The 11,224-nt window shown below is 33.0% G+C and overlaps 1 protein-coding gene across 1 annotated transcript in view; it reads left to right on the forward strand.

The window, feature by feature from the left end:
* Nucleotides 1-11,224, forward strand: part of LOC106881596 (nuclear RNA export factor 1) — a 40,968-nt gene that overhangs the window by 13,562 nt on the left and 16,182 nt on the right. Inside the window, exons 4-12 of the mRNA XM_014932058.3 lie at nt 596-669; nt 1,627-1,694; nt 3,053-3,136; nt 4,481-4,585; nt 4,981-5,052; nt 6,034-6,103; nt 7,216-7,304; nt 9,220-9,327; nt 10,074-10,183. Of these exons, the coding sequence (XP_014787544.1) occupies nt 596-669; nt 1,627-1,694; nt 3,053-3,136; nt 4,481-4,585; nt 4,981-5,052; nt 6,034-6,103; nt 7,216-7,304; nt 9,220-9,327; nt 10,074-10,183 (780 nt within the window). The remainder of the gene's footprint in view (nt 1-595; nt 670-1,626; nt 1,695-3,052; nt 3,137-4,480; nt 4,586-4,980; nt 5,053-6,033; nt 6,104-7,215; nt 7,305-9,219; nt 9,328-10,073; nt 10,184-11,224) is intronic.

Genomic DNA, 11,224 nt, shown 5'->3' on the forward strand with positions numbered 1-11,224 from the left:
ATACTATAACAAAGGGAATGAACCGTAAACTTTTACAAAATTCAAAGTATTTCAAGATGTGGCTTCTTTCTGCTAGTAAATTACTTGTGTATGACAGTTTTTATCTTTTACTTCTTTACTGCTGGGTAATGTGAATGATTTAATAGTAAATGCTCTCCAGTTATAAGCTGGTATCCAGATGAGTTCCATGGTTTCAGGTTCAATCCCACTATGCAGCACTTTGAGCAAGTGACTTCTGTAGCACTTGGCTGAAAGCTTTTTGAGTGGATTTGGTAGAAGGAAACTGAAAGAAACTCATCTGTATATGCATGTGTGCTTGTGTCTCCTTGATATTGCACACTGATTGTAAACAAACATCACCATCATACAAGCATTGTCATTTGTTTGAAACCTTCCATGAAAACATGTCCAGCCATTGTACTGTAATGGAAGTGAGAAGAAGGGAGATAAACTACATGACTATTGTCAGTCAGGAGTTTGAATAGAAACGGTATGACCAAGAAGGTGAAAGAAATATATAAAAAGTCAACATATATTAACCAGAATATATGCAATAATAATGTATTAACTCCTATATTTAATATTCTTTTATCAGTGTGCCTTATCGCAAAAATCACAGGAAGCGACCTCAGAATAAGATCTTGGAAATGGATAAAGTGCAGAACAGCGGTGAGTTTTATTTTCAATTGAAATCTTTTGTGAACTTTAAACAAGTAAAGAAACAAGTGTTTATAGAGAGAAAAATGTTTAATTTGCCTTAGTATTTGATTATAGTTCTCTTTTTACATTGTTATACATGGTCTGCACCATGTTATGGTTGTATAAACTGCATAAAAGCATCACATCAAAAAACATAAACATCCCAAATATTCATTACTTCTGTGTAATTTAATTTAACAGTAGCATAGTTATTGATTTGTTACATGAAGTGAAGGTGTGTAGCTTCGTTAGGGTAATTGGCTCACAATCATAAGGTCATGTGTTCGATTCCTGTCGGTGCGTTGTCTTTAAGCAAGACACTTTATCTCACATTGCTGCAGTCCTCTCAGCTGTAAATTCAAAGGGCTAACCTTGTCACATACTGTGTGATACTGAATCTCTCTGAGAACCACATTAAGGGTGTGTATGTCTGTGGAGTGCTCAGCAACTTGCATGTTAACCCTTTAGCATTTAAACCGGCCATATCCGGCCAAAAGTATTCTGCCTGTTTTATGTTCAAACTGGCCAGATCTGGTCTCTCATACCAACCCTACAATATTGTTATAAAAATTAACAGCTACCTCATCAAAATCTCATAGCGACAAGATAATGCATGATTAGTTCAAGACAATGTGGATAAAAAAAGCATTAATTTTGGCAGAATAATGCAAACACTAAAGGGTTAATTTCACAAGCAGGCTGTTCTGTTGACTGGATCAAATGGAACATTTGTCGTCGTAACTGACTGAGTGTCATAAAAAACATACACGAGATATTTGAAATTTGTTTGAATAGAAAGTTTAATTTTTAGATTAATTAAATCTACAACTGACACCATTTTCAATTCAGAATTCTATATAATATTCTCGCATATAATTTTCTACTGGTACTCAAATTTCATATGAACCTAATTGTTTATATTTTCAGGTCGATTAAAACGTCTTGGCTTACCGGTACACAACAAACATTCTGATAATAGCTGGTATCGTGTAAAGGTATATAAATTTTTCCTTTTATAAAATCCATCGAAATACAAATCACTTACCTCTTTATGTAACTTTATAAACTGCTATATTAGTATTTCATAAAAACAAGTTTTTGTTTTTGAGTTTTTCTATTTTTATGAAATTAAAATTGTTATATGATACAAGAACAAATTTTGTATGAAATGATGTACTTTTACAGCATGCACTTAGTGGCTTGCTGGAAAGAAAACAAAAAAATCCTAAAAACCTCTCCATTGTAATTATTGACAGGCAAGCAATATGAGGTTGAAGTGGTGGGTGTTGCCAGCCATTTAGTTGTCCTTGGTACATAACTATTTGATTCAGTGTAATGATATAGGTTCAACTTGAAAGTTGTTCCAGCTATCAACTGCTTATTAAAGCTGTTCTACACTTATTTCTGTGTATAAGGGGGATGTAAATTGTAAAAAGATTATGGAAGATATATATAGCATCGTCCTCCTCATTTAACATCCGGTTTTTTTTTATGCTGATGTGAAGTAGATGGTTAGACAGGATCTGTCAAGTTGTGGACTTCACCAAACTCTTGTGTCTGCTTTAGTATGGTTTCTGTGATTGGATGCCGTCCTAATGTTGACCACATTACAGAGTGTACTGGTACTTTTTATGTGGCACCAGCACCATTGAGGTCACTAAATAATTTGCAGCACGTTCCCCTACCACTTGGCATAAAAGCCACCTCCTCCTACCTCAGGTAGGAGGAGATGGCTTTTATGCCAAGTGATGAGAGGTTAAAGTATGATAAAGGGATATGAACAGGTGATTTGCTCTAGAGGAAATACTTGGTTAACCCAGTTGGAAAGGAAATGATATCTGGGATTGGACCTGAACAATGTTGGTCAATTTAATCAATTACAAATCAGAATTCTTCGGGTATTCTGGTATTTAAGAGAGTTTCTTAACCACAAGACTATGCTTGCATATATTAAATGAAGAGTCATTGGGTTGAGTTCCATAAATGTTGAAATTTAATACAACTGAATGTCGATTAGATGAAGTTGAATCATACAAATTGTGAATATAGTATAGTGACGGTTGGAAAATTTTCCTCATCTTTTTATTGTAATTACTATTCAAAATAAATGGCTGAGAGACTAAGATAAATAATTGATAAATTGTTGGCAAACTTATCATGCTCAGTTGGACTTGTATCTAATTTCACTTATCTCTTAATTTTTTTCCCCTAATATTTGTAAAATCAGTATCAATATTATATACCATGATTGATAAATTTACTGCTTGATTTTTATATGACTAATGAGATTTAAAAAAAAAATATTTTAACATCCAGACTGAAATTTTTTTTTCTTTTTCTTTTTTTTTTATAGATACCATGTAGACAGAAGTTGGAAAGGCATTTCATTATTAGAGAAATCGAAAATTGTATCAATATGACATTTCAAGTATCATTTGTGAGTCTCTTAGTTACATTAATATCTATTTAATTTATTAACTGTATGAGAATTTTTTCTTCCTAGTCAAATTATATTATCCTTCAAAAAGCTGTGAATGAATTTATTTAAAATGTTATTTTTTAAAATTATATTCTTGGTGTTTCTTACAATTTCCCTCTATGAAACAGCTGTCAAAGTGAGTTTACCCAGTTGCTGCCCTTGTGAAGCTATTGTGTTGGAGGGATTTTATTTTATTTTTCATTTGTTTAAAGCCACTGTTTGTTTATTCATTTTTTTTTTGTGTGTGTAGTGGTCTGAGTTAAGTGTTGTGGTTTGGAAATAGGAATGTGTAGGTTAGTGATGTCAAAGATTAGCCATTCTACACCCAGCTTTCAGATTCTGGGAATTTAACAGTGTTGAGTGAAAATGATTGTATATGTTGGTAGCAGTAGGGATACCTTCAAGTCCAAAATATTAGTGCTTTTGTCTTCCCTAAGACTTGAGTTTTTAAATTTTCCCATTGCTATTGGAGTGTTTGATGGCTGGAAAGAGTTACTATTTTGGTGGCTGATCTTCAAAGAATGTTTGAGAAAGTTGTTTGCTTGGTGTTACAGTGTGATTATATTATTTTGAAGTTACTGTGACATGGAGGGTGGTATAGTTTTTGTTGATGATGGTGGTTATTCAATATTTGTAGTATGTGTTCATTTGACCTGCAAGAAGTTGTAACCAAAGCTACAAGCATAACATAGTGGTAATTGTAGAAATAACTGAAACCCAATGTAACAATAATTATAGAAAGGCCTGAACTTTGAACTCAGTAGTTGAGTTCCTTAAACTCAGAACTGTTTTCCTTCATTTAGTGACAAAATTGTGAAATAAAATAACTGTCTGTTAATTTTGGTAAATTTAGTGGTTTTTGTTTTGTCAATCACTCATTATTCTACATTGATTTCCAAGTGTGATCATTTATTATATTAAACTGCATTGAAACTTATTCTAGTAAATGTATGAAAAATGTGATTGTATGATTAATCACTTTTCCATTGGTGGTTATCTTCCATGTTATATTTTTATGTATAAATATATATATATAAATACATATACATATATATATATATATATATATAAAAAATCATAGTCATCTCTGAGTTTTGAGATGGTTTGTGAGATCAGATACCACCTACATCAATGTAGAAGTGCCGACAGGATTTTATCAAGTACATAAACTCTGTGCGATTCTTTTACAACAGTGTGATTGGTTAGACTTATTAAATATTTTGTTATCTGTATCCTACAGGAGAAAGTGAGAAAGAAATTATTTTGTCTATATATATATATATATTTACTTCAACTTTTCAGTTTAAAAGTGAACGTGGCAGTTGTTGTTTTTATGTCCAAGATAAAATTACTGCAGATGCTATTCGTCAAGTGGATAAGAAGATAATAATGCCTGATGGATTCAAAGTAGGTTTGCTTTGTCATTATTGGAATATATCAATTATTTCTAAAAGTATTTGTCAAAAAACAAGTGGGTGGGGGTGGGGGTTTTAATTTACGAGTACCATTTCCAAATCCTGTACAGTAGGTATGTGAATGAGTGCTAAGAGGTTTCTAAAAATGCTATGGTGACTGTCATGGGAGTGGTGGAAGCACTAATTCCATTTCTTCACTCCTGCAAATGTGTGCTCAAATGGTTGTTGGTCTGAAAGTGACATTCTGATAAAAATCCTTAAGTGGAAATATCCTTCAATTTCTTTTTGCAATTTTGTTCCATTTTCTAAATTAGCTATTAAAATGAAAGATTTTTATATTTTAATGTTTTACAACCATTCTAACTAGTTTACCACATATATTTTTAGTTGGCTGTAATTGTGAAACCTTCTTGTGCACCTGGCTTAACCCTGGATGATAGAACACTGGAAAAACTAAAGGTAATAGTCGTTTCTTAAAAGTTCATTAAATAAATTTCACGCTTGTTTTGTGATTTTCTGCATTTCCATCTATTTGTCAGTAATCTAATATCTATAATACTATAAACTTTCATGTTTAATTATAAATTACTCAGAATGAAGAAATAGTACTGAATCTTTTGATGCCTCATATGTCAAAATTGGTAACTCGGTTTTAGAATGCAAAAGGAATAAATATATATATATATATATATATATATATATATATATATAAGACTTCTTTCAAACTGAAAATATTATCTCACATTACAATAGAGACATAATAGTGAAATAGTGTAAGAGATAAGAGATCGCTCTAGGCTTGCATTAGGCAAGAAGTTGGAAATTTTTTTGGCCCATGACACTCCATGGACCTTGGCTTTTGTACTTCATGACTGTTGCTTTAAGTATTTTATTTTGATTTTCACTGACATAGTGGTAAGAACAACAGGACACGTAACAGTAATTTCGAATAAAAATAAAAATGGAAGTTTTAATCATCTGATGAACAGGCAAACATTACAAAAATAGCGATTCTCACTTTGAAACTAGACAATTTTGAAAATCTTTTTAGATACGGAACGTCTTGCTCTCTCATGTATCCATGTTTAAAATTTCAGCGTGATCGGATGAACAATACTTGAGTTATAATAAGTGCACAAACAGATAGACAGAATGAGATTTATATATTAGATTAGAGAAAAGATATTATTTGCATTGTATAGCCTGCTGTTTTAAAAGGAGATGCAAGTGCTACGAAGGCATTCATCATGAGTATCCTCAAGATTCTAATGATTCCTTCACTATTTACAAAATAGCAGTCATTGCTTGAGAAGGCATACAAGTGTTTAAAAGGCAAGAAAAAAAAATCCCAACAAAATTTATCTGATGGATAAATAATGGTGGGTCTTGTTTAACAGATAAAATTGATAATGATACACAATAAATTTTTTCTACTTTTAGCTTTGCCTGAGTGAACGCTATGATTCCTCTATCAAGATGCTTCGACTAAACAGCTTGTATCAAGATGAAAGTAAGTACATTGTATAATCTTTTAACACTTGTTTCGTTGAATGAAATAAAAAACATTTTAATGGATGAATAATTAGTAAGGAATTTAACAGCAAGAATTTTTATTCTTACACAGTATGCAGTTTAATTTCTTTTAATTTTATTCTGTGTTTATATGTAATGGAAACTTGCATGCTCATGCATCAGGAATGAAAAAAATATATTATTGGCCATTATCATTTGCTTCAGGCATGTACTTAAGCCTTTCAATTCTATTTCTTGAAAAGAATATATGATGTACTTTTTAAATAGATGTCATCTTTTGTATCAAGTGAACACCTTGTGTCTGCAATATTGGAGTTATAGATAACATATATCTCCTGTCTTGATACAATCGCTATCACCATCATCATCCATTTTCCATACTGGCATGGGTTTGATGGTTTGACAGGATCTAGCAAGCTGCAGGGTTTCATTGAACTCCAGTATTAGCATTGGCATGGTTACTATGGCTGGGTGTCCTTCCTTATGCCAACAACTTTGCTGTGTGGTGGGTACCTTTTTTTTTTTTTTTTGCATCACTGGCACGAGTGAAGTTTACCAGGTGTGAAAGATAGGAAAAGGACCCCCCCCCCACTTCGTGGGGTAGTATTTGAGATGGGGAGAGGTCTTTATACAAGCACAGGTATCTTGTAATAGTGGAGATGCATGGTTACCCCCACATATAAAGGGTTGGTGAGAATAGCTAGGAAGGAGCTGATGGGATGCCAGAGCAAACTCTTTAGGTGATGAGGTTTTGATAATTGATTTACGATCTCTTGCAACAAAATTGAGGATATTTTCATGGAGTAGTTGATTAATTTATTTCATTAGAGATTTTGGTTTTAGTGTTGAAAAACAAAAATTGTGTTGAAGTCATCTGTAATAAAAATAGAAAATTTTTTTCACTCTCTGAAGAAAGTAAGTATTAAGTGACCAATTATTTTGTAATAATAGTAAAACAAAAAGTACTTTTAGTAACTCCCTAAGTTTATGTACAAGGATTAATCATTGTCATTTTCATAGATTATCTTTTTTTTTCTTTTTATCTTATTAATCTCAACTTCCTTTCTCTTTTCTTTTCCAATATATTAGTGTTGAAAGGTACTGATTCGTTCATGGCTTTGAATCGACCACAAGTGATGACTAATGTTGTTACAATAATCAAAGAAAACATACCAGAAGTAAGAATTTATTTTATTCTCATTCCTCCATGTCTATTTAAAGCTGTTAGCTCTCCTGAAGTTTCTATCTACTACAAAATCTCAGAATCCTTAATTTCTATTTTATTTGCTACATTTTCAACTTTAGATTTAAAGTGTCATTAACCCTCAGAACCCCAGTGGCCACTATTCCGGCTGCTAGCCGCAGATGTAAATACTCCAGCGACCACTTTACCAGGTGCCACATTGTACTGTTTACAAATACCCCAGCGGTCGCTATTACGGCCGCCGGCTGCAGATACAAATACAAATTCCAGCTGCTAGCCACAGATACAAATACACCAGTGACCGCTTAACCGGCCAGTATTTTCTGCATTGGAAAACCAGACAGTAACTGCCGGTTTGATTGGCACCACAGATGCCAGTATTGGTGATTAAAAAAAAAGAAGTGGTAAGGATAATGTTGCCCTCAATTTGGCATTTTAGTGACACTGTTGATGATGATGAAACAATATTAAGTGAGGAGTCATTTTGACTCTTTTACCCAGGGAAGCTGGGGTGAGGGTGCTGAGAACAACAGGTATCTGGGGTTCAAACGGTCAAGGAACATTATTTACAAAGAAATCTGTATTAGTTCATATGTTATTTGTGAATATTGTGGTGCTGTCTCATAATTAATTAATTAATTACTGGTTGGGGAAAAAGTTGAAGAGGTTTTTTTTATAGCTTACTGTGGTAGGAATATTTCATGTACTTGTTTGTAGCTGCCCTAACCTAGGCTGGGCAACATAATTGACCTCCACATCTGAACTGATGTAATTGACCTCCACACATGAACTGGTTTACTTAAGTGGTGTAGCTGTTTGGTTACACTGTTATGAAGAAATATTTTCAGACTTTTACTTGCATAAAAATGGGCATGCGTGAATATCAGTTACTTGATTGAACAGATTAGTTTAGTAAATGGATATGTCATTTGTAAGGTCAGTATGTTATTGTAATGTGTTGGCTTTTAACAAGCATTTGTTTTGCATAGTTGTGGTTTGTTGTTGCAGTTTCTTAGCAACGATATCTATGGTGGCTAATGGAGAAATCAGATGAATAGCTTGACTTCCATAACCTTGACATACCTCACTCATTTATGTGTGATACTGGCATGGGTTAACCAGTTTGTTAGGAGCTAGCAAGCCAGAGGATTGTGCATAGCTCCAATGTCAGCTTTGGCATGATTTCTACAGCTGAATGCCCTTCCTAGTGCCAACCACTTTACAGGTGCTTTTACATGGCACCTGTAAAGTGGTTAGTGTTAGGAAGGGTATCCAGCTGTAGAAACTGCACCAAAGCTGACATGGAGCATTATGCAGCCCTGTGACTCACCAGATTCTATCTAATTGTCCAACCTATGCTGGCATGGAAAGTAGACATTAAATGATGATAATGATGGCCTGCATCCCAGAGGTTACCAAGTAGCTCAAAAGACAAGACTCCCTCATCTGAAGTGGGAAATTAGTATTGCAGGAACTGGTTTTGTGCCAGTTGATAAGTTAAAGTATGGTGGAAGGACAGAAATGGGTATCTTGCAGTAAAGGAGATACCTGGTTACCTCACTTGGAAAAGAGAGAGAGAGGGAGTGGTGGTGGTGAAAATGTGTCAAGTGATACAGAGGATTAGACAGGGTGAATGGGTAGGTAAGTTTGTGAGTGTAAAAGGAGAGTGGCAGATAGTGGTGAATATAAGGACTTAATTTTGAACTGTTTAATAAATTGTTTCGTTTTCTTTACAAATATAACTGGTTTCCTCAAACAGTTTTACTTTCGATGTTAGTTTTTTAAAAGTCTTGTTTACTGAAATTAAACTTGTATATATATATATATATATATATATATATATATATATATATATGTAATAAATATTTGCATTATTTGTATATTTGCAGTTGGTATCTCTTGATATTAGTTGTAACAAGTTGATGACTTTGGAATATTTATCTCCACTAGTCTCATACACTCCTCATTTGAAAAACTTGAATCTTGGTAAAAATACGGTAGGTTACCCTAAAATTTTGTTGTTTAATGAAATGCATTGTAATAAAAAAAAAATGTGATAGGTGGATTAGCAGAATTGTATTGGCAAAATGCTTTGTATTTGTTTTAGCATTTTATGAATCCCACAAATATAATTCTACTGTACCTTTAAGTTGAGCAAAGCATTGCATCTGAAATTTGGTAAACAGAAACTATGTGGAAGCTAATTAGAACTGTTGCCATTGTAGTGTGGTCAACTTAATCTGCCATTTTGTTTAACATCACCACCACCACCACCACCATTTGGTGTTCCTTGGATGTCTTTAGCATAATTCACACTAGTGAAGCATTCAGGTCAGGTGTCCATTTTAGGAAGGCAAAGATCAGTTTTGCCTTTCATGCTCTAGGGTCAATGCTATCGACTAACCAATGCCTTCTCTTCAAAGTTGCTAGCATTATGTCTAAATTAGAAATGATTATTTCATGTTTTAACAAAAATAGTTGAGGTATGATTTATGTTTAAAATAAAAATTATAATAATTAAACTTTGATTTGTTTCAACATTTAGTTTGCTGATTTCTTACAAACATTTCTTACATCAGGATGATTTTGTTTACTTTTTTTATGAATTCTTTTTCTTGTTAATTGTTCAGCTGTATTAAATTAATGAATGTGATAGCTTTAACTGCCATAGAAGCTACTTACTTTACTCTTTAATGCATTATTATCACTTATATATCTTATCCTTTTTAACTTATTGTCTTAGCTAAAGTCTATTGAAGAATTAGAGAAGATTAAAGACTGGAAACTCGATGAATTGATCCTCGAAGGCAATGAATTCTGTAATAGATTTAAAGACCATTCAGTTTATGTCAGGTAATGTAAAGGAATGAGTTGTCTTTTGTATCACCAGTTTTTCCAGCTGTGTTTGCTTTTCTCATGCTGCACACAGAAAAAGGGTTTCAAATCAGAGCTGTTTAAACTTATCTCTTGACCAGTAATTTTTTTCAGTATGAAGGTAGGAGTAATGGATAAGTAATTTGCCAGATTTTTTTTTTTTTCGGTAAATTAACTTTTTTTAAAGATTTCATGGTTCTTTGAAGTGTAGTTACATTTACATCCTATAATTTATATTTTCTTTATTAAATAATCTATTTTAATAGTAAACAGTAATTTCCATCATTCATTATATATTTAAAGTATTGGAATCTATTTGAAGTTGATCAGTTTCTCTTGTGATTAGTAAACCTGAACATACAAAGTTGAAGACTTGTTATAAAACAATTAGAGGAAGTGAAGTGAGTCCTAGAGAGGACCACTGAAGATTTTAGTGTTGTGTAGTGTGGGGCAGGGTGCACATGGAACCCCTTCTCTCTACTAACAGGAAGAGTTGACATAAGCACTGTAAATAACAAATTACAAACTAGTTTTTAGTGCCAAGTGGTTGTCTACCTATTTACAGAACCGGACCATTTGACTCTAAACACGGCACAGTACTGAGGCAGGATACAAAATACTCAGCTACTTGTCTGGAACTTTATTGATATGGATCTTCATGCTGTCTTATTTAAAACCCATGTTTGACAGTAAACATACCATGAAATACTTGAATTGCCCTCCTTTCCTACAGTTACTTGCAATAAACCTCTTTAACTGGGTTATATTTAATTGCAATAGAATAAAAACTACTTTATTGAGCATATGAATATTTTCAAATGCAATTGAAACCAGGAATCAAAATGAAATTATTGAAATTCACCATATGAATGCTACATCATGTTTATGTAGATTACATATATTTTTCTTTCTTACTGTGTATACTTAATTCTATCCCAGTGCAGATGCCCTTGGTGCACAATCCTAGTATGTGTATGTGTTTGAGTGTGAACAGAAGTAAACATTCCTTATAAATGTTGA

This window comes from Octopus bimaculoides, chromosome 4 (assembly GCF_046866305.1).
Source record: "Octopus bimaculoides isolate indiv1 chromosome 4, ASM4686630v1, whole genome shotgun sequence".
Classification (NCBI taxonomy): domain Eukaryota; kingdom Metazoa; phylum Mollusca; class Cephalopoda; order Octopoda; family Octopodidae; genus Octopus; species Octopus bimaculoides.